The sequence below is a fragment of the Dendrobates tinctorius genome, unplaced genomic scaffold (genome assembly GCF_039654945.1).
Source record: "Dendrobates tinctorius isolate UK_male_01 unplaced genomic scaffold, ASM3965494v1 ptg000017l, whole genome shotgun sequence".
NCBI lineage: Eukaryota > Metazoa > Chordata > Amphibia > Anura > Dendrobatidae > Dendrobates > Dendrobates tinctorius.
Genome location: NW_027361685.1, coordinates 13,272,525 through 13,295,918, shown reverse-complemented (window position 1 = coordinate 13,295,918; position 23,394 = coordinate 13,272,525). Strand labels below are relative to the sequence as shown.

General features: G+C 44.2%; 2 protein-coding genes across 2 annotated transcripts in view; one reads left to right on the top strand and one right to left on the bottom strand.

Moving 5' to 3' along the window:
• LOC141082292 (uncharacterized) overlaps window positions 1-23,394 on the bottom strand; it is a 987,535-nt gene that overhangs the window by 108,931 nt on the left and 855,210 nt on the right. The gene's annotated exons all lie outside the window — the stretch shown is intronic.
• LOC141082354 (uncharacterized) lies at window positions 1,316-22,435 on the top strand. Its single transcript, XM_073566297.1, has 5 exons — window positions 1,316-1,537; window positions 1,621-1,744; window positions 1,828-1,925; window positions 2,124-2,214; window positions 20,944-22,435. The coding sequence occupies exons 1-5, from the start codon at window positions 1,316-1,318 to the stop codon at window positions 22,296-22,298; spliced, it is 1,890 nt and encodes a 629-aa protein (XP_073422398.1). The 3' UTR covers window positions 22,299-22,435.

Genomic DNA, 23,394 nt, shown 5'->3' with positions numbered 1-23,394 from the left:
AAATCAGTGCTTTCATGGAACTTTAGTCTACTGAGTATGGGGGCGTTATAAAGTAACTTATTGGACGCTGCCTCTGGCCTAATAGACCTTCATACATTGCAGCCCAGACCCCATTATTAGGCATGTAAGTATCGTAGTAACTAGGCCGCCCCATACTATCGAGTACTTGGAGGCGGGGGGCATTCAGCCAAACTCTGTCACACCTTCTTAGATGTCATGTTTGCTTTTCACAGCAGCAAGTGGTTAAACTGTCAGGGTTTTTGTTGCAGCCTCATCTGTGCCGTCCCTGCGGTGTACATCTATGTTCTGGGGCACAAAAAGATTAATTTATTTTTAATAAATGTTTCACGTTAAAAATTATAAAATGTGTCTTCTGCTTTTTGCATATTTTTTTCTTCTTACAAGAATTGTTGGAGACAATTTTCTTTAGAAACATTTTAATATCGGCTTTTTCTGGAGTTTTTCTTGTAATATAGGAAAGCCTAAGGCCAGAAATAAACCCCATAAATCACTGTACATGGAGACTTTGGGATCAGATCATTTCTGTCCGTTGTGTTTGTGAAAACTAAAAATCTTTTCTAAAAGCCTCAAACTTCTGTGTGTGACTCAGAGCTGAGATCTAACGGGAGAGAAGATTCCAGTGCGGGGAAGATGGGAAACATTCATATAGACGGCCGGTGGGGATGGAGGCAGTGACCGACTCTGGCCACATCTGTCTCTAGAGCCGCAGTAGAAGATGAAGATGTCGTCCTCATCATGAAGGAGTTATTTCTCATGTCGCGTGTAATGAATCTCTCCTGCAGTATTGCTAATGCCGATTCCAGTGTTGGTAATGAGACGAGAATTAGCGTTATGTAAGATGAGTCTATGAGGAACGTGTTCAGCTGCCGACTCCGAGGAGGAAACTGCTTGTTGTCTGTGGCCTAAATATATAGGTTTTATTAGTAGATGTCAGGGAAGAAAACTAAACCCTGTAAGATAATAAATCTCCTCATATGTTTCCCTTATTATCTCCAGTAATTGTATTATTACACAGGATTCTTATGATGTTACATCGGATCATCTTCTTCTCATTCAGGTCTCTACAATATCGGATCCTCTCAGTGAAGATCTTCTACAGAAGAGAATTTTCCTGATTTACCCATCAAGGATGGATATGGACAGAGACAAGATGGCGGAGAGGATATTACACCTCACCCTAGAGGTCCTCTTCCGTCTCACTGGAGAGGTGAGAGATTCTGATGACGTCACATTACATCATTCTTATCTATGGGAGTAACAGATGGACAGAACTGGAGAGGTGAGGACTCTGGAAATGTCTGTAGTGAGATTTATTAATGTGTCTCTCCATAACCAGGATTACACAGTGCTGAAGAAGACCTCTAGTGATCGCTGTCAGGACCCTGTGTCTGAGGGATGGGGAAGACCCCTGAGCCCAATCACGGGGCCTCCACCTCACCCCCTGATCCATGAGGACATCAATGACCAGAAGATCCTAGAACTCATCTACAAGATGATTGAGCTGCTGACTGGAGAGGTGACACTGCTGGGAATGCTGGGACATTATACAGTAACGCTATGAAGGGATCGGGGGGATGACGGTATCATTGTATGTGTCAGGTTCCTATAAGGTGTCAGGATGTCGCTGTCTATTTGTCCATGGAGGAGTGGGAGTATTTAGAAGGACACAGAGGTCTGTACAAGAACGTCATAATGGAGGTTCCCCAGCCCCTCACATCACCAGGTAATAGACAGGACTAAATACACACGGCCTATAATTATCTGTATGTAGAGAATGTATTCAGTCCCTGTATGTGTTTCCACCAGATCTATCCAGTAAGAGGACAACACCAGAGAGATGTCCCCGTCCTCTTCTTCCACAGGACTGTAACCAAGAAGATCCCAGTGCTCCTCAGGATCATCAGGTAGATGGAGAGAAGGTGTCAGGAGATCTCCCCTATGATGTGTAGACGGCTGTGAAGGTCTTGTGCTCAGTCTTGTTTTATCCACCAGTATTATATGTTTTATACTTGTGTAATGAGAACGGTGGAGATGGCAGGATTAGAGCTGATCATAGATGGGACTTCTCCATCTGTCTGTGACTTTTACAATATTTGTTTCAGGGTGAAGATCTGACCCATATTAATACTACAGAGACATATGTGAGGGATGATGAGTGGTGTAAAGAGGAGATTCCCAGATATGACTACCCAGGTGAGTAGGAACCACTGAATGCAGAGTAGTCACAGATTCCTCTCAGTCACCGGCTGTGGCTGCTTTATCGGTGGTGTAGTCCGGCCGTATTACCATGATCACCATTTTGCCTCTAGACCACAACATTCTCCTCCACCCAAAACTGTTCAAATGACTTTGGGCAGTGAAAGCCCTTTTCTATATAACTTACAACCTGGAGGATCCACCTACCCCCTGGGATTAGTGTGAGGGTGATCCCTTAAAGCGATATCTATCTGATTGCTTGTACCTGACCCAATATAGGCCGAGAGCTCACTTAAAGAGTCACACTGAACACAGAGTTAGGCCGGAATCACACTATTGTGTGTGATACAAGAAACGCATGAGTCTCTCGCATCAACATCCGGTGCTGCCGCCGGTACTCAGGACCGGAGCTGCGGCTGCATAGAAATACATGGCTGTTGATGCGACAGACTCTTGCGAGTTTCTCACATCACACACAGTAGTGTGATCCCGGCCTTAGATGTCTACTCCTTTCTCAGTAAAGGCTTGCTCACAACTGAAGTTTATTCTCAAGACAAAGAGACTGGAATTAGCCATTCTCTCCTTCACATTAGGAGACGCTGACCGTTACCTGCCCAGATCTGTAACTATAAAGCCAAATGACAGCATACGTAGAATGTGCTGACAAGATAGAAAATCACTTGAAGAAAAATCTTATGCTGGGCCTGTAAGAGAAAGTGGAGGGTAATGATGCTGTTGGCTTCCTAGATCCCTGAGATCTTATCGGATTAATCTTCTCTCCCTTCTGTGCTGCTGAATGTCTCATGGTCCCTACAAGACCAGGTCCAGTCTTTCTGGCCAAACTTTTCTTTTACGATCGACAACAGTAAGGCTGCGTTCACACATCGCGTTTTTTTCGCGGCGGTTTTTACCGTGCGATTTTGCCGCGAAAACACAAAAAAACAGCAACCCATGCAATGCTATGGGATTCCGCAATGCTGTGCTAATGCTGCGGCTTTTCCCGCGGCGGAATTGCTTCGCGGTAAAATCCGCAGAATGCTCATTAATTTGCGGAATCGCGTCGATTCCGCCCACATAGAAATGCATTGTTCTGCTTACTTTCCGCATGTGGCTGTGCCCACCATGCGAAAAGTAAGCAGAACATTTGCGGATGGTACCCACGGTCCGGAGGAGAGGAGACTGTCCTCCAGGCTCTGGGTACCATATCCCTATAAAAAATAGAATTAAAATAAAAAAATCGGGTTATATTCACCTTCCGGCGTCCCGCGTAGTGTCCCCAGGCCTCAGCGATACACACGGCAGCTCCCGTTCCCAGTAATGCATTGCGATGCCTTTGCTGACGTCGCGTGTCACGATCATGTAGTGATCTCTCGAGACCGCGACGTCAAAGGTCATTGCCGCAATGCATCACTGGGAACGGGACCTGCCAGAGGATCGCGGAGGCCTGGGGATGCTGCGCGGGACGCCAGAAGGTGAATATGGCCCGATTTTTTTTCTTTTTTTTTATTATTTTTAACATTAGCCCTTTTACTATTGATGCCGCATAGGCAGCCTCAATAGTAAAACGTTGGTCACACTTGTAAAACACTATGTTTGACGATTGTGACCAACCTGTCAATCAATTCTCCAAGCGATGCTACAGATCGCTTGGAAAACGCTAGCATTCTGCAAGCTAATTACGCTTGCAAAACGCTAGTTTTTCCGCGTGAAAATCGCGGGAATTTAAAATGCGATTTTCCCGCGGAATGGAATTCCGCAATTCTCACGGAAATTTCCATGGGACTTCCGCAACGTGTACACATAACCTCACTGCACATTTAGGCTAAGTGTGAATTTCTGTCCAATAACAGCAGAGTTTCCCTTTATCCTGACTTTTCAATTTGTATTAAAACCAACTAACTTCCAGGAGGATTGTGATAATCTCCAGGACAAACATTCCACCTGTGCCATGATAGATCTCTAAGCTGTGCGTGGCTGAGGGCTGTAATATACATTTATTCCCGCCTGCAGGAGATGTGTTGGCTCCAGCCCTGGTGTCATGGATTCACTCCACGTCATACATTACATTGTTTTCCATCGTAAGGAATTCAGATTACTGCACAATCTCTCCTGAAATGGGGAGCAATATTATTATCTCTAATCTTCTGCTCAGGATCCATAGTAGCTCCAATGGTCCACCATAAATGAGGGCAACTCTGGTTTACTGTTGTGTGATCTGTATTTGTAGTTTTCAGTTAATGCTCTGGGGCGGGGCTATGGGTGGGGCTGTGGGCGGGGCTTTATGTGGTGCTCTGATTCCATATTCCTCTGTATTGGCTTATGACAAGTCGCTGACCCCTCACTGACCTGCCCCCATTATTACATAATGCATATAATAGCATTGATATTATTGTTGACTAGATGTGTGCCCGATGTTATCGCATCGGGAAGGAAGTGTGTGTGTGTCCCGCAGCTGCCTGTGCACCCACCTCCGTGCAGTCACAGCCGGCAGGAAAGAGGGTGGTTTGCGGCCTGTGCTGGAGATGTGTGTGTATGTGAGTATGTGTGTGTGTATGTACATGGGAAGGCAGCGGCGGCGTGGCAGGAAAGACCGCGGCTTGCGGCCTGTGCTGGAGATGGGGTGCGGCATCACCAGAGGGCGCCCGCACCCCATCTCCAGCACAGGCCGCAAGCCGCGGTCTTTCCTGCCGGCTGTGACAGAGGTGGGTGGGCAGGCAGCGGCGGGTCCGGTGGTGGCGGGAGGGTCCCGGCGGTATCCCCCTGGTGGTACTGTGGAAGGGCCTGGTATCACCAACAGGTGCCATATTGGAATACCCATCACTTTGGTTTTCCAATATGGCGGTTGGCGTACTTCCGGTGTGGCACGGTGGATTGTGGGATTCGAGGCCATCGAGACGGAAGTGGATGACAGACAATTTAAGGTAAATATATATATATATATATATATATATATATATATATAGATAATGCCTATAATACTGTGGCTATTGTGAGGCTTAGAAAAAAAATTACATCCAGTAAAATGACACCACTGGCCCCTGTCCAGTAGCCTCTATCTCTTACTTATAGATACCACTGGACAGGCACCGCCATCACCGGTGACATTTTGCTGGATGCAATTATTTTTCTAAGCCTCACAATAGCCACAATATTATAGGCATTATCAACAATAACATCAACACTATTATATGCATTATGTAATAATGGGGGCAGGTCAGTGAGGTGTCAGCGACCTGTCATATGCCAATACAGATGAATATGTAATCAGAGCACCACATAAAGCCCCACCCACAGCCCCACCCACAGCCCCGCCCCAGAGCACGAGAATCTCATAAACTGAAAACTACAAATACAGATTACACAACAACCACAAGACGGATTTGATCACCAGGTATCATTGTAATCAGTATAACGGCGCTGACCTGACAGTGTCTGTAGGTTACTGAGCACAATCCTGCTGACAGGTTCCCTTTCAGACATCTCAGCTCTGCATTATTATACACAGTTCTCTATAAATGTGTAATATTTCTTCATGAATCTCATCTGACAGAAAATATTGGAGCTTACGATAGTTTAGATTGTGACGTCACCGAGCCCCATACTCTAATTACCCCAGAGAGGTTTCACCACTAGCTGCTCATTTATTACTGATGGAGACTGTGGAGTTTGATCATTTCAGTAGATGTTATTGTCTATAGTCACAGTGTGTGATTACAGTAGTGTCCAAAATCCTCTGATTTAACCTCTTCCTGCAGCCAGTTTTGTGTTCCTAATCAGGCCCCATTATTAATATCTGACGTGTGTCACTTTATGTGGTGATAAATTATTCACAAAGGATAATAGAAAACAAATGGATCTTACAAATTATTTTCCAGCTTCACGCTATACCCTACATACGGTTGTACACTACTGTCTGGGCACATGGCAGTGTTCAGAAGGGAAGGAGCGCCATTTAGCTATTTGAATGCAGATCTAGCTGGAATAGTTTGCAGACACAATGTATGGGGAGCACTGTTCATGGTCACCTGGCAGCTCAAAAGATGTCCACCATGAACATGCTTGGCTCTATCTTCTCTGCTTTCCATATCCCAAGGATTGCCTTGCTCATCGCCCTATAACAACCTCACATGGAATCTGGACTTACACTGGGACCCCTAGGCTTGGACCATGGCGTTACCTGCTATTCTGTAGTATTAGATGGCGAGAAGAATAGTCAGGTAGCTGGGTCAGAACTAGAAGGACAGAATACAGAATCAGAAGACACAAGAGTAGTCATTAAACGGACCACGGTCACAGCAGGAAACAAATACACAAGCCGCAAGCTGAGCACAGAGGACTGAACCAGAGGAGAACAGCGCTGTATCTGGCAGATTCCGGCCATGTGCTTTGCGCTTTAGTAGGGTGCGGTACTTTCCAATTGGCTGAAGTAGGGAGCAGATTACTCCAGCTGGACAGCAGGAACAGATCCCAGATGAGATTGGACACACCATATGCAGAAGCCCTAATATAACTAAATGACAGAAAACCAGAATAGTAGAAATCCCCATAAAGTGATTCCATTTTATAAATTAATTCACTGAGCGTTATAATCTATACACACGTGGTCAAAATTGTTGTTACCCCTCGTTTAATGACAGAAAAACCCACAATGGTCACAGAAATAACATGAATCTGACAAAACTAATAATCTATCAAAAATCTATGAAAATGAACAAATGAAAGTCAGACATTGCTTTTCAGCCATGCTTCCACAGAATTTTTTTAAAAAAAAGTAAAACTCATGAAATAGGCCTGGACAGAAATGATGGAACCCCTGAAAATAATGTGACAAAAGGGACATGATAAATCGCGGTGTGTCCACTAATTATCATCACAGGTGTCTACAATCCTGGAATCAGTGAGTGGCCTGTATAGAGGCTACAGATACTCACTGTGCTGTGTGGTGACATGGTGTGTATCACAGTCAACATGGACCAGAGGAAGCGAAGAAAAGAGATGTCTCAGGAGATTAGAAGGAAAATTATAGACAAACATGTTACAGGTAAAAGTTATATGACCATCTCCAAGCGGCTGCATGTTCCCGTGACTACAGTTGCACATATTATTCAGAAATGTAAGCTCCATGTGACTGTAGCCGACCTCCCTGGACGTGGCCGCAGGAGGAAAATTGTTGACAAACCAAAGAAACTGATAATACGAATGGTAATAAAAGAGCCCAGAAAAGCCTCTAAACAGATTAAAGGTGAACTTCAAGCTCAAGGAACATCAGTGTCAGATCGCACCATCCGTCATTGTATGAACCAAAGTGGACTTCATGGAGACGACCAAAGAGGACACCATTGTTGAAAAAAAAAAACATAAAAAAGCCAGACTGGAATTTGCCAAACTACATGTTGAGAAGCCACAAAGCTGCTGGGAGAATGTCCTATGGACAGATGAGACAGAAAAATGAAGCATATCAAGAAAAGAACACTGTCCCTACTGTGAAACATGGAGGAGGCTCTGTTATGTTCTGGGGCTGCTTTGCTGCATCTGGCACAGGGTGCCTAGAATCTGTGCATGGTACAATGAAATCTCAAGACTATCAAGGGATTCTAGAGAGAAATGTGCTGCCCAGTGTCAGAAAGCTTGGTCTCAGTCACAGTCCATGGGTCTTACAACAGGATAACGACCCAAAACACACAGCTAAAAACACCCAAGAATGGCTAAGTGTTGTGAGTTCATTCTCTGGTCCACCAGTTGTGAGTTCTCCTTCCTTGCTCCCTCTGGTGGTAACAGGAGGTAGTGAGGTTGATTTAATCAGTAGAGATCTGCCACCTGATGAGGATGACAATTGGACCTCAGGAATCTTAGACTGGATTTAAGACAGCCGACGCCCTATGCTGGTGCTGGTGATTCCTCTGGCTTTTCAGGTCTAGGTTTTCAACTCTGTTCTAGTCATCTCAAGCTAAGTTTTTCTGCTAATGTTCACACTTGATTTTGTTGGTCTATTCAGTTTTTTGTGTGGTCAGCCAGCCACGGCTGGGGCTGTGCTGATTTTCCACTCTTATTTATCTGTATTTGCCAATTAGCTTTTTTTGTCCCTTATTAGATTGGCCTCTTACTGCTCTGTCTCAGAATATTTCAGAGTGCTGATATAGTGGGAGAAGTCTAGTGACTTCAGGGTTAATTTTGCTATCAGAAGTGTTTGGACTTTATTTTTGTAGGGTTTTTGGCAGATTGCAGACAGTGTCTTTCCTTTCCTATTCTTTCTAGTTAATTTGGGCCTCATCATTTGCTCAGCCTATTTTCCTGCCTGTGTTTGTGCTTTCATCTTGTTTCACCGTCAATACATGTGTGGGGGCTGTCTTTCCTTTGGGGTCTGCTCTGGGGCAGTTAGTTTTCACCTTTTCTTGCTTTAGGCTTATTTAGTCCTCCGGCTGTGACAAAGCGTCTAGGATCATCGTAGGTACGCTCCACGGCTGCTGCTAGTTGTGTGGTTAGGATCAGGGATCTGTAGTCTGCATAGTTACCAACCTCTCTGGTTTTCTGTGACTTAGCTTGTTTTTCCCTCCTCGGTGACCCATTCATAACAGAATCACCAGCCACACCGCAGATTCTAGGGTACTCAAAAGCAGGGAAAAGTTGTTAAAAAAAAAAAAAAGTGTCAGAATTTTTTTTTTATGCATTTTTTCCTCTTGTTTTTTCTGGGGCTGTAGGAGGATTTTTTTTTCCTAATGGAGATTAAGCAATTGTCTGATTGTGTGGAGCAACTTGCTGCTGAAGTGCAGGGGATTTCCACCTACCTCATTCAGTCACATGCTGCTGAACCTAAGATCCCTACTCCTGATGTGTTTTCTGGGGATCGGTCTAAATTTCTGAATTTTAAGAATAATTGTAAATTATTTCTTGCCTTGAAGCCTAACTCATCGGGGAGCTCTGTGCAGCAGGTTAAAATTGTCATCTCCTTGCTGTCCGGTGATCCCCAGGATTGGGCTTTTTCTCTGACACCTGAAAATCCTATTCTGACTAATGTGGACGCATTTCTTCAAGCCTTGGGGTTGTTGTATGATGAACCTAATGCTATTGATCAAGCTGAGAGAACCCTGTTGGCATTAAACCAGGGTCAGGATTCTGCAGAGTTATACTGTCAAAAATTCTGAAAGTGGACGGTCCTTACTACATGGAATCATAGTGCATTGGCAGCTCTCTTTCGGAAGGGTTTATCAGAGACCGTAAAAGATGTTATGGTGGGATTTCTTGTTCCCTCTGGTCTGGATGATTCTATGTCATTAGCCATTCAGGTTGATCGACGTTTACGTGAACGTAAAACTACACGGGAGACGCTACCATCTCTTGAACAAATGTCTGAACCTATGCAATGTGATGGGGTTTTGTCTAGGGCGCAACGTCAGGAGTTTAGAAAGCGTAATAAGCTGTGTTTTTTCTGTGGAGACGCCTCTCATACTATTTCTGTCTGCCCTAAACGAGAGAAACGTTTTGCACACACATTTGCTGTGGGCAGTGTAAAACCTAAGTTCCTTTTGGCAATTACTCTGATCTGCTCCTTTTCCACTTTTTCTACTAAGGCTTTTGTGGATTCAGGAGCAGCGTTGAATTTCATGGATTTGGACTTTGCTAAACGTTGTGGTTTTTCCATGACGCCTCTGCGGACGCCTATTCCTTTGAGGGGTATTGATGCTACTCCTTTGGCGGAGAATAAACCTCAGTTTTGGACCCAGGTGACAATGCGAGTTGCCCCAGACCACCAAGAGAGTTGTAAATTTTTGGTGCTGCATAATTTGCATGATATTATTGTTATGGGTTTTCCCTGGTTGCAAACTCATAATCCAGTTTTGGATTGGAAATCTGGGACTGTGGTGAGTTGGGGTTGTCAGTGTGTTCTTAGGGACGCTCCTGTTTTCTCCATCTCTCCTCAGTCTCATGATATTCCTGATTATCTGGCCGATTTTTCTGATGTATTTAATGAGAGTAAGTCTGCGTCTTTGCCTCCTCATAGGAGTTATGACTGTGCAATTGAGTTGATGCCCGGGTGTCAATTTCCCAAGGGTCGGCTTTTCAACTTATCAGTACCCGAACATGATGCTATGCGATCCTATATTAAGGAGTCGTTGGAGAAGGTTCATATTAGACCATCCTCGTCACCTTTAGGTGCTGGGGTTTTTCTTGTGGCCAAGAAAGATGGTTCATTAAGACCATGTATTGATTATCGTTCCCTTAGCAAGATGACGGTTAAATATCAGTACCCGTTACCTCTGATGTCTGATTTATTCTCCAGAGTTAAGAGTGCCTGCTGGTTTACTAAGCTTGACCTCAGGGGGCGTATAATCTTATTTGCATCAAGCACGGGGATGAATGGAAGACGGCGTTTAATACTCCGGAAAGACATTTTGAGTACCTGGTGATGCCTTTTGGGCTCACTAATGCCCATTCTGTCTTCCTGTCCTTTATGAATGATATTTTCCGTGACTTTGTGGATAAGTTTTTGATCATCTATCTGGATGATATTTTGATCTTTTCTAGTGATTAGGATTCTCATGTGGAACACGTCCGGACTGTGTTCCGGATTTTGAGGGAGAATTCCCTGTTTGTTAAGGGCTCGAAATGCCTCTTTAGTGTACAGAGGATTTCATTTTTGGGATTTAGCTTGTCTCCATCGACTATTGAAATGGACCCAGCCAAGGTACAGGCCATTTATGATTGGGTTCAGCCTACTTCTTTGAAGGTCCTCCAGAAGTTTTTGGGTTTTGATAATTTCTATCGCAAATTTATAGGTACCGTATTTTCCGCTTTGTAAGACGCACTTTTTTCCCCCAAATTTGAGGGGAAAATGAGGGTGTGTCTTACAAAGAGGATATACCTTTCTGTGCTGCCGCAGAGGGTGTCCAGTACTTGCCGCGGCGCTGTCCCCAGTGCTGCCGCGGCGCTGTCCCCCGGTTCTTACCGCCACCGCCGCGCTCTGTCCCCTGGTGGTTGCCGCCACCGCCGTGCTCTGTCCCGTTCAGCGTGGGTGGTCTCTGCCGCCTCATGCCTGCTTTCCTGTGGATTTCTTCCTGGAAAATGGCTGTCGCGCATGCGCAGATGGAGATCTCGGGACTGAAATCTCGGGAGATGAGATTTCAGCGCTGAAATCTCATCTCCCGAGATTTCAGTGCCGAGATCTCTATCTGTGCATGCGCGGTGGCCATTTTCTAGGAAGAAATCCACAGGAAAGCAGGCATGAAGCGGCAGAGACCCCCCACGCTGAACGGGACAGAGCGCGGCAGTGGCGGCAACCACCTGGGGACAGAGCGCGGCGGTGGCGGTAAGAGCCGGGGGACAGCGCCGCGGCAGCACTGGGGGACAGCGCCGCGGCAAGTACTGGACACTCCCACGCTGAATGGGACAGAGCGCGGTGGTAGAGGTAAGAACCAGGGGACAGAGCACGGCGGTGGGGGTAAGAAGCGGGGGACAGAGCGCGGCAGTGGTGACAAGCACCAGGGACAGAGCACCGCGGCGGCAAGCACTGGGGGACAGCACGGCGGAGGTGGCAAGCACCGAGGAACAGCGCCGTGGCAGCAAGCATCAGGGGACAGAGGGCGGCGGCAGCATCAGGCAGCGGCACGCTGCACATCAAAACACCCCCTCATCCCAGCAGCAATGTTCCACTCCGGCCTCCTCCAGCACCACCCCCAGTAAGCAATAATACGCATGGATTATAAGATGCACCACCATTTTATTAAAAAAGATTTTTCCCTATTTTTCGCCTCAAAATTTGGGGTGCGTCTTATAATCCGGAGCGTCTTATAAAGCGGAAAAATATGGTAATTTTTCTGGTATTGTCAAACCACTGACTGATCTGACCAAGAAGGGTGCTGATGTGCTGAATTGGTCTCCTGAGGCTGCCTCAGCATTTCAGGAGCTTAAGCGGAGATTTACTTCAGCTCCAGTTTTACGGCAATCTGATCTCACTTTCATTTCAGGTGGAGGTGGATGCTTCTGAGATTGGTGCAGGAGCTGTTTTGTCCCAAAAAGACCCTGTGACTTCTAAGATGAATCCCTGTGCCTTCTTTTCTCGAAAGTTCTCCCCATCTGAATGCAACTATGACGCGGGAAATCGGGAATTGTTGGCCATGAAATGGGCATTTGAGGAGTGGAGACATTGGTTGGAGGGAGCTAGACATCAAGTTGTGGTCCTCACCGATCACAAGAATTTGATTTATCTGGAGTCGGCCAAACGCTTGAATCCTAGACAGGCTAGATGGGCCTTGTTTTTCACGCGTTTTAATTTTGTGGTCTCTTTTCTTCCGGGCACTAAGAATGTTAGGGCAGACGCCCTTTCTAGGAGTTTCTTTGCCGATTCTCTTAATGTGAGCGAGCCTACTACCATCCTAGGCGAGGGGGTAGTTCTTTCTGCCATTTCGCCCGATTTGAGATGCGCCCTGGAGGAATTTCATGAGGATAAACCTGAGCGTTGCCCTATGGGAAAATTGTATGTTCCTGACCAGTGGAGAAAGAGAGTGATGTCTGAAATTCATTGCTCCGCATTGGCTGGTCATCCAGGTATTTTTGGTACCAGAGATTTGGTGAGTCGGTCTTTTTGGTGGCCTGCTCTATCTCGTGACGTCAGGAATTTTGTACAGTCCTGTGGGACTTGTTCTCGGTCTAAACCCTGTTCTCGTTCTAGTGGGTTGCTGATGCCCCTGCCGGTGCCCAAGAGGCCATGGACCCATATCTCAATGGATTTTATTTCTGATCTTCCTGTCTCTCAGAGAATGACTGTTATCTGGGTGATTTGTGATGGATTTTCAAAGATGGTCCATCTTGTACCACTCCCAAAGTTGCCATCTTCCGCTGACTTGGTACCCTTGTTTTTACAACAGGTGGTTCGGTTACATGGGATTCCTGAGAACATTGTGTCCGACAGAGGAGTCCAGTTTGTTTCCAGATTCTGGAAAGCCTTTTGTTCCAATCTGGGAATTCAGCTATCCTTCTCCTCCGCGTTTCATCCCCAGACCAATGGACAGACTGAGAGAACAAACCAGACCTTGGAGTCTTATTTAAGATGTTTTATATCTGCTGATCAGGATGATTGGGTCTCATTTTTGCCCTTGGCCGAATTTGCACTGAACAATAGAGCTAGTTCTGCCACTTTGATGTCACCCTTTTTCTGTAATTTTGGGTTTCATCCTCAATTCTCTTCAGGGCAAGTGGAATCTTCGTCCTGCCCAGGTGTGGACACTGTGGTTGAGAGAATGCAGCAGATATGGGACCAAGTGGTGGATAAGTTGTCATTCTCTCAGGAAAAGGCCCAGCGATTTTCCAACCGGCATAGGACCATTGGTCCCTGGTTTAAAGTGGGTGATATGGTTTGGTTGTCATCTAAGAATATTCCTATGAAGGTTGTATCTCCAAAATTTAAGCCAAGATTTATTGGACCTTATAGGATTTTGGATATTCTTAATCCTGTTTCGTTTCGACTGGCTCTTCCAGTTACGTTCAAGATCCATAACGTATTTCACAAATCTCTGTTGAAGAGGTTTGTTGAGCCAGTGGTTCCTATGGCAGCACCTCCTGATCCTGTGTTGGTTGAAGGCAATGTGGAATATGAGGTAGAGAAAATATTGGATTCTCGTTTGGTTAGACGGAGACTCCAGTATTTGTTCAAATGGAAGGGTTATGGCCAGGAGGATAATTCTTGGGTCTCTGCCTCTGATATTCATGCCAATAGATTGGTTCGTGCTTTTCACCGTGCCCATCCTGATCGGCCTGGTGGTGTGGATGAGGGTTCGGTGACCCCTCCTCAAGGGGGGTACTGTTGTGAGTTCATTCTCTGGTCCACCAGTTGTGAGTTCCCCTTCCTTGCTCCCTCTGGTGGTAACAGGAGGTAGTGAGGTTGATTTAATCAGTAGAGATCTGCCACCTGATAATGAGGATGACGATTGGACCTCAGGAATCTTAGACTGGATTTAAGACAGCCGACGCCCTATGCTGGTGCTGATGATTCCTCTGGCTTTTCAGGTCTAGGTTTTCAACTCTGTTCCAGTCATCTCAAGCTGTTTTTCTGCTAATATTCACACTTGATTTTGTTGGTCTATTCAGTTTTTTGTGTGGTCAGCCAGCCACGGCTGGGGCTGTGCTGATTTTCCACTCTTATTTATCTGTATTTGCCAATTTGCTTTTTTTGTCCCTTATTAGATTGGCCTCTTTCTGCTCGGTCTCAGAATATTTCAGGGTGCTGATATAGTGGGAGAAGTCTAGTGACTTCAGGGTTAATTTTGCTATCAGAAGTGTTGGACATTATTTTTGTAGGGTTTTTGGCAGATTGCAGACAGTGTCTTTCCTTTCCTATTCTTTCTAGTTAGTTTGGGCCCCATCGTTTGCTCAGCCTATTTTCCTGCCTGTGTTTGTGCTTTCATCTTGTTTCACCGTCAATACATGTGTGGGGGCTGTCTTTCCTTTGGGGTCTGCTCTGGGGCAGTTAGTTTTCACCTTTCCTTGCTTTAGGCTTATTTAGTCCTCCGGCTGTGACGAAGCGTCTAGGATCATCGTAGGTACGCTCCACGGCTGCTGCTAGTTGTGTGGTTAGGATCAGGGATCTGTAATCTGCATAGTTACCAACCTCTCTGGTTTTCTGTGACTTAGCTTGTTTTTTCCTCCTCGGTGACCCATTCATAACAGCTAAGAGGGAGACATTGGACTATTCTGAAGTGGCCTTCTATGAGCCCTGACCTAAATCCTATTGAGCATCTTTGGAAAGAGCTGAAACATGTCGTCTGGAAAAGGAAACCTTCACACACGAGACAACTGGAGCAGTTTGCTCTTGAGGAGTGGCCAAAATACCTGTCGAGAGGTGCATAAGTCTCATTGATGGTTACAGGAATCGTTTTCCTTTAGACCTAATTTTTTTACTTTCGCAAAGGTAACAGGAGAAAATGGACTATAAATTTTGTTTTGCAATTTCTCCTGAGCATGCCGATACTCCATATGTGGGTGAAATCTACTGTTTGGGCACACGGCAGGGCTCCTGAGGGAAGGCACTCTATTTGACTTTTTAAATGTAAAATATGCTGGTATAATTAACTGTTGCCATGTCACGTTTGGAGAACCCCTGATGTGCCTAAACAGTCGAAACCACCAACAAGTGACCCCATTTTAGAAACTAGACCCCTTAGGGAACTTACAGTCATGGCCAAAAGTTTTGAGAATGACACAAATATTATATTTTCACATGATCTTCTGCCCTCTGGTTTTTATGTGTGTTTGTCAGATGGTTTTATCACATACAGAAATATAATTGCAATCATATTATGAGTAACAAAAGGTTATATTGACAGTTAGAATGAGTTAATGCAGCAAGTCAATATTTGCAGTGTTGACCCTTCTTCTTCAGGACCTCAGCAATTCTCCCTGGCATGCTCTCAATCAACTTCTGGATCAAATCCTGACTGATAGCAGTCCATTCTTGCAAAACCAATGCTTTTATTTTGTCTGAATTTGAAGGTTTTTGTTTGTCCACCCGTCTCTTGATGATTGACGACAAGTTCTCAATGGGATTAAGATCTGGGGAGTTTCCAGGACATGGTCCCAAAATCTCTTTGTTTTGTTCCCTGAGCCATTTAGTTATCACCTTTGCTTTATGGCAAGGTGCTCCATCATGTTGAAAAAGGCATTGTTGATCGCCAAACTGCTCTTAGACTGTTGGGAGAAGTTGCTCTTGGAGGACATTCTGGTACCATTCTTTATTCATGGCTGTGTTTTTAGGCAAGACTGAGAGAGAGCCCATTCCCTTGGCTGAGAAGCAACCCCACACATGAATGGTTTCAGGATGCTTGACAGTTGGCATGAGACAAGACTGGTGGTAGCGCTCACCTGGTCTTCTCTGAATAAGCCATTTTCCAGATGTCCCAAACAATCAAAAAGGATTCATCAGAGAAAATGACTTTACCCCAGTCCTCAGCAGTCCACTCCCTGTACCTCTTGCAGAATATCAGTCTGTCCATGATGTTTTTTCTGGAGAGAAGTGGCTTCTTTGCTGCCCTCCTTGAGACCAGGCCTTGCTCCAAGAGTCTCCGCCTCACAGTGCGTGCAGATGCACTCACACCTGCCTGCTGCCATTCCTGAGGAAGCTCTGCACTGCTGGTATCCCGATCCCGCAGCTGAAACACTTTTAAGAGACGGTCCTGGCGCTTGCTGGTCTTTCTTGGGCGCCCTGGAGCCTTTTTGGCAACAAGGGAACCTCTCTCCTTGAAGTTCTTGATGATGCGATAGATTGTTGACTGAGGTGGAATCATTCTAGCTGCGATACTCTTCCCTGTTAGGCCATTTTTGTGCAGTGCAATGATGACTGCACGTGTTTCTTTAGAGATAACCATGGTTAACAGAAGAGAAACAATGATGCCAAGCACCAGCCTGCTTTTAAAGTGTCCAGTCGTGTCATTCTTACTTAATCATGACAGATTGATCTCCAGCCCTGTCCTCATCAACACCCACACCTGTGTTAATGGAGCAATCACTGAAACGATGTTAGCTGGTCCTTTTAAGGCAGGGCTGCAATGATGTTGAAATGTGTTTTGGGGGATAAAGTTAATTTTCTAGGCAAATATTGACTTTGCAAGTAATTGCTGTTACGCTGATCACTCTTTATAACATTCTGGAGTATATGCAAATTGCCATTAGAAAAACTGAAGCAGTAGACTTTGTAAAAATTAATATTTGTGTCATTCTCTAAACTTTTGGCCATGACTGTATATAGATGTGTATTGAGCACCTTGGACCCACAGGTGCTTCACAGAAGTTTATAACGTAGGGCCGTGGAAATAAAAAAAAATACAATTTTTCACAAATAAATCTCTTTAGCTCCATATTTTGCATTTTCATAAGGGTAACAGGAGAAATTTCTACATAAAATTTGTTGTGCAATTTCTCCTGAGCACGCCGATAACCCATATGTGGGAGAATACTGCTGTTTGGGCGCATGGCAGAGCTTGGAAGGGAAGGGGCGCCATATTGAAGAGCAGATTTTGCTGGAATTGTTTGTGGGTGACATGTCACATTGTCGGAGACAATGATGTGTCTAAACAGTGGAAACCCCCCCAAGTGACCTCATTTTGGAAACTAAACCCCCAAGGAAATTATCTAGATGTGTGATGGGCACTATGAACCCCAAGTGCTTCACAGAAGTTGGTTACATAGAGCCGTGAAAATAAAAAAATCATATTTTTTCCACAAAAAATGAAATTTTTGCCCTCAAAAGTTTTTTTCCAAAGGGTAACAGGAGAAATTGGACCCCAAAAGTTGTTGTGTAATTTGTCGTGAGTATGCTGACACCCCATATGTGGGGGTAATCCACTGTTTGGGCACATGGCAGAGCTCGGGAGGGAAGGAGTGTCATATTGGAGAGCAGATTTTGCTGGAATTGTTTGTGGGTGTCACAAACAATTTACCAAATGCTTGAAAGTCAAAACAGTTCAAAAACGTGGTTCTGTGTGGAAGATTGTAAAGCCATCATGGAGGCATAAGGCTGGCAATGATGGGCATTGTGGGTAATAATAGCGGGGATCATGCCTCATTCCTCTCTAGGAACATACACGACATCTTCTCTGGGGGTTCTTTCTTGTTTCACTTACTGGGATGAGTGCAATAAAATGTCGCTCAGTGAGTCTTCTGACATCTTCACATTCTAAAGGATTGGTGGGGACAAAATTTTCAAAAACAAGATTTTCAGTGACCTTTTCCTGATAATCAAGGAAAGTATCTGCATTTCTGGCTTTTTTGTATAACACAAAAGAATTCTATGTGGCCACCTGAAACAAATACATGACTAACTTTTTATACCAGATCTATGATTTTCTTGATACCTGGTATGGCTGTAGAACCTGATCTGCAAGGTCCACACCCCATATATTTGTTGTAGTCAGTGACAGACACATGTTTTGGAGTAGTGGATCCCTGTTGGTCTGCAGTGGCCCTTGTGGCATCTGTGTGGATCGAGCTCAGGATAAAAATATCTTTTTTATCCTTATACTTAAGGACAAGCAGCTCTCCATTGTGTAAAGCCCCTGACTGTTTTTTTCGGAACTTTTTGCTGACCAATGATTGTGGAAACCCCTGACGGTTTTTGTGAATGGTCCCACAAGCCCCTATGTTATGTTCAGCCAGACTTTTAAATAGAGGTATGCTGGTGTAGTAGTTGTCAACATACAGATTGGAGCCTTTTTGTAAAAATGGAGTTATCAGCTCCCAAATGATTTTTCCAGATGTCCTCAGATAAGTAGGGCATCCTGGTGGGTTTAGTTGGCTGTCTTTCCACTCATAAATGCGAAAAACTGATGTGTGTCCGGTTGAACTCTGGCACATTTTATAGAGCTTTATGCCGAACCTTGCCCTCTTAGTAATAAATTGCTTGAGGTGCAGTCTTCCTTTGAATTTTACAAGGGACTCATCAATGGAAATGTTTTCTGTTGGGGTTGTGAGAATCATGTGGGAATAGTGGATGAGGGCAGGTATATCTCGCCCAGATACCTTTCCTATGTGACCTAGTCTGGTCAGTATCGCACCTGGTTGCTAATGAATAATGGGAGGCGTATATAAAAGGATGCCAGGTGGTTGTGTGAGTGTCTCAGCCTGGGAACACAGAGAGCCTGTCTGTGTGAGAGACACATGTGAGTGAAAGCAGTGCCAACTGCAACTGTGGTTTGGCTGGACGGGAGAAGCCCGCCAGTTGGTAGTTAGGGTGTCCTTTGTTTAGTTAGTGCCAGACAGGCAAGGATTTGTTTTATGTTTTTTTTCTTTATGCATTGCTTTCACCTTTGATAAACCTGACCCAGTGTCAGTTATACCCGGAACCCGGCTGTGCGCCTGAGTTTCATGCTGAACGCACGTGACCTTTGACCCCAGCAAAGGCGATCCCGGAGTGTTTTATCACAGGGTGTAAAGCTTTAAAAACTTTTCTGTCAAGTCTTCGATGATGGGTCTGATTTTGAATAGTCTGTCATGTTCTGGGGCATTTCTGGGCAGGCACTGACTATTGTCATTAAAATGCCAAAATCTTATGAGCATCTCATAACGGGTCCTAGGAAGAACGGCAGAAATAGGGGTGGCTTGAACAGGGCGGTTGGACCAATAGGACAGAATGCTCGTTTTTTTAACAAGCCCCATAGCGAAAGTGAGTCCTAAAAATGTTTTCCCTTCTAGGACATTAATTGGTGTCCATAAATTTGACCTAGCATAATAGGATCGTGGATTCTGGCTGATGAATTGGGATTATTATTATTATTTATTTATATAGCACCATTGATTCATGGTGCTGTACATGAGAAGGGGTTACATACAAATTACAGATATCACTTACAGTAAACAAACTTACAATGACAGACTGATACAGAGGGGAGAGGACCCTGCCCTTTCGGGCTTACATACTACAGGATGGTGGGGAAGGAGACAGTAGGTTGGTGGGTTGCAGCAGTTCCGGTGTTGGTTGAGGCGATATCTCCGGTTGTGGTGAGGAGGCAGCAAGGTCTTTGCGGGCTGTAATCTTTCTTGAAGAGGTGGGTTTTCAGGTTCCGTCTGAAGGATCCGAATGTGGTTGATAGTCGGATTTGTTGGGGCAAAGAATTCCAGAGCATGGGGGATATTCAAGAGAAGTCTTGGAGGCGGTTGGGTGAGGAGCGACATAAATATATAAATTTGTAGGCTAATATGCTCTAGCAAGCTATCTGTCATAAACAAATTTAAAAAAATAATTGGTCCAAAATTTTCCAACTCCACATTTATACCAGGAATGGCATTAAAATTAGGAATGAATGGATTAGCCAAATCTGAAGCCTCCTATCTAGGAAATGCTACATCAAGAGGCAAAGCCCCTTGGACATTGGTGTGCGCCAATTCACGAGCACTAGTGACAGCGCTAGTACTGGGCATTGTTCCCTGAGTTGGAGACATTTCTCCAGAAGCGCTATTTGTCCTTCTTATTGTACTGGTCCTTGTGTGTGAGGATGGACCAGAATCACTGCTCATTTCTGAGCTATCACTGTCGCTGCTACTAAAGCCCTCGAAATCCACATCGCCATCTGACACTGCACTTTCTTCGCTATCCGAACATAAAAGTGTATAAGCCTCCTCTGCACTATAATACTGACGGGCTATTTTATTCATTTTCATTTTTATTTTCCAGAAATAAAAAACTCTGACATGACTGACGTGACCAAATTATTGGGGAGACAATTGAGAAAAGCCTAATTCTTTAGCCTAACCCTAACTTTAGAATAAACCCTAACTTTAGCCTAACAGTAACCCTAACCCTAATTTTAGCCTAACAGTAACCCAAACTTTAGCCTCAACACTAACTCTAACTTTAGCCTCAACACTAACTCTAACTTTAGCCCCAACACTAACCCTAACTAGCATTAAATGTAACCTGCATTATCTGTTTTTCCATTGACAGATGATGGACCTGAGTGGGGACTTGTTTTTGTGAGATGAGAATTGGTATTATTTTCGCCTACATAACATTGATTGGCTTCTTTTTATTCGATATTTGTGAGGCAGAATGAACAAACAGTTGAACACCACACACTACTGGTTCATCCAACAAGGTTTTCTATTAGACTGTGAACTGTCATTGTCTTGGTAAATAATTAAAGTTCTTTACATAGCTTGCCATTTTTATGTACAGTTTAAGTAGAAATGTTCAAAAATATATAACTCAAGGATATTTTATTAAAAAAATTGTTTTTATCTTAGCAGAGGACTGTACCAGGAGATCAGAGGGACAGCTGACATCTTCAATTTTTAAATCTGATGATCTTGAGATCCTACAAGAAACAACTGAAGTGATTACCATTACTCCAGATATACCATCATCCATTCACAGCAAAGATCTGTCATCTGATCCTATGAAACAGGTCCCATCTTCTGATTCTTTACTTACTACTAAGGAAAATCAAAGTCACAAAAGAGGCAATAAAAAACAAACTGCTCCTAAAGCAAAGAAGTCATTTTCATGTTCAGAATGTGGGAAATGTTTTAACCGGAAATCAGATTTGGTTAATCACCATACAACTCACACGAGGGAGAAGCTTTTTTCCTGTTCAGAATGTGGGAAATGTTTTAACCAGAAAGGGAATCTTGATAAACACCAGAGAATCCACACAGGAGAGAAGCCTTTTTCCTGTTCAGAATGTGGGAAATGTTTTAACCGGAAAGAGCATCTTACTAGTCACCAGAGAACTCACACAGGAGAGAAGCCTTTTTCCTGTTCAGAATGTGGGAAATGTTTTAACCGGAAAGAGCATCTTATTATTCACCAGAGAACTCACACAGCAGAGAGGCCATATTCATGTTCAGAATGTGGGAAATGTTTTAAATTGAAAATAAGTCTTAATAGCCATCAAAAAACCCACACAGGGGAGAAGCCTTTTTCCTGTTCAGAATGTGAGAAATGTTTTAACCGGAAATCACAATTGGTTTATCACTATAGAACTCACACAGGAGAGAAGCCTTTTCACTGTTCAGAATGTGGGAAATGTTTTATCCGGAAATCAGATTTGGTTATTCACCATAGAACTCACACAGGGGAGAAGCCTTTTTCATGTTCAGAATGTGGGAAATGTTTTAAATGGAAAATAAGTCTTGATAGCCATCAAATAACCCACACAGGGGAGAAGCCTTTTTCCTGTTCAGAATGTGGGAAATGTTTTAACAATAAAGCAGCTTGTGATAAGCACCAGAGAATCCACACAGGAGTAAAACCTTTTTCATGTTCAGAATGTGGGAAATGTTTTAACAATAAATCAAATTGTGTTAATCACCAGAAAATCCACACAGGGGAGAAGCCTTTTTCATGTTCAGAATGTGGGAAATGTTATAACAATAAATCAGATTGTGTTAAGCACCAGAGAACTCACACAGCAGAGAAGCCATATTCATGTTCTGAATGTGGGAAATGTTTTAAATGGAAAATAAGTCTTGATAGCCATCAAAGAACCCACACAGGGGAGAAGCCTTTTTCATGTTCAGAATGTGGGAAATGTTTTAACAATAAATCAGATTGTGTTAAGCACCAGAGAACTCACACAGGAGAGAAGCCTTTTTCCTGTTAATGTGGGAAATATTTTAACCAGAAAGCGCTTCTTGTTAGACATCAGAGCAGTCACACAGAGGAGAAGTCTTTTTCATTTTCTTAATGTGGGAAATGTTTTACTTGGAAATCAACTGTTAATAAACATCAGAGACGTCACATAGGGGAGAAGCCTTTTTTATGTTCATAATGTTGGAATAGTTTTAATCAAAATTGAATCTTCTTAAATGGGTTGTCTCATGTCATTCCTCATGTTTGCTGACAAAAGGATTAAACTAAACTTTACAAATTCCAAATGTAAAACTATACCCATAATTCACCCCCTGAAGGTTAGTCAATAGGTGACTAATAGAAAAAACATGTACCCCACAGTTCAGTATATAGGGTGAGGTGACGCATGCACACTCACTCTCCAAGCCTCTCATTTCTATGTGTTTCATCGTCCTCACCAAAGGCGACTCATCAGGAGACTATTTAATACTGACCTATATTCAAGCGAGACTATCCATAACAGTCAGAAAACTAGCCACATATTGACAGATCCCAGACCTCAAACTATATACTGTGTAAGTTTATAAGCCACTCCAGTGTCAGGAATAGATAGTATGTGACAATACAGTATAATTCTTGTGTTTTTTCTCCTATAGGGACTGCCCTAGTTTGGTATTGTAACAGCTGTTAACCCCTTCCTGACCATTGACATCATGAAAGTCGGTGCCAATCCGAACAATGACGCCTATGTGGCATCATGAATTGATCGCCCTCCTGCGGGTCGGGTGACCGGGGTCAATGAAAGGTCACCCGACCCGCAGGTACAGGGGGTTTTGTGCTTCACCCCGAGGGATTGGCTTTGCCCCCCCTTACCTACAATCGCTCTGATTGGCTGTTTCACTTTCAACAGCTAATCAGAGCGATTGTAATATTTCACCAATTAAATTTGGTGAAATATTACAAACCAGCCATGGCCGATGCTGCAATAGCATCGGCCATGGCTGGAGACTGAGATGTGACACCCCCCCACACCGACTGACGGGGTGATCTGCCGCCTCCGTCAGTATTTGCTCCCCCTCCCCTGCCCACCGCTTCCCCCTGCCTTCCGATCCCCCCTTGCCCTCCGG

Coding starts and splice junctions, on each gene's coding strand:
- LOC141082354 (XM_073566297.1), top strand. CDS start 1,316: ATGTCTGTAGTGAGATTTATTAATGTGTCTCTCCATAACCAGGATTAC. Junction 1,538..1,620: donor TTGAGCTGCTGACTGGAGAG/GTGACACTGCTG, acceptor TGTATGTGTCAG/GTTCCTATAAGGTGTCAGGA. Junction 1,926..2,123: donor GTGCTCCTCAGGATCATCAG/GTAGATGGAGAG, acceptor TATTTGTTTCAG/GGTGAAGATCTGACCCATAT.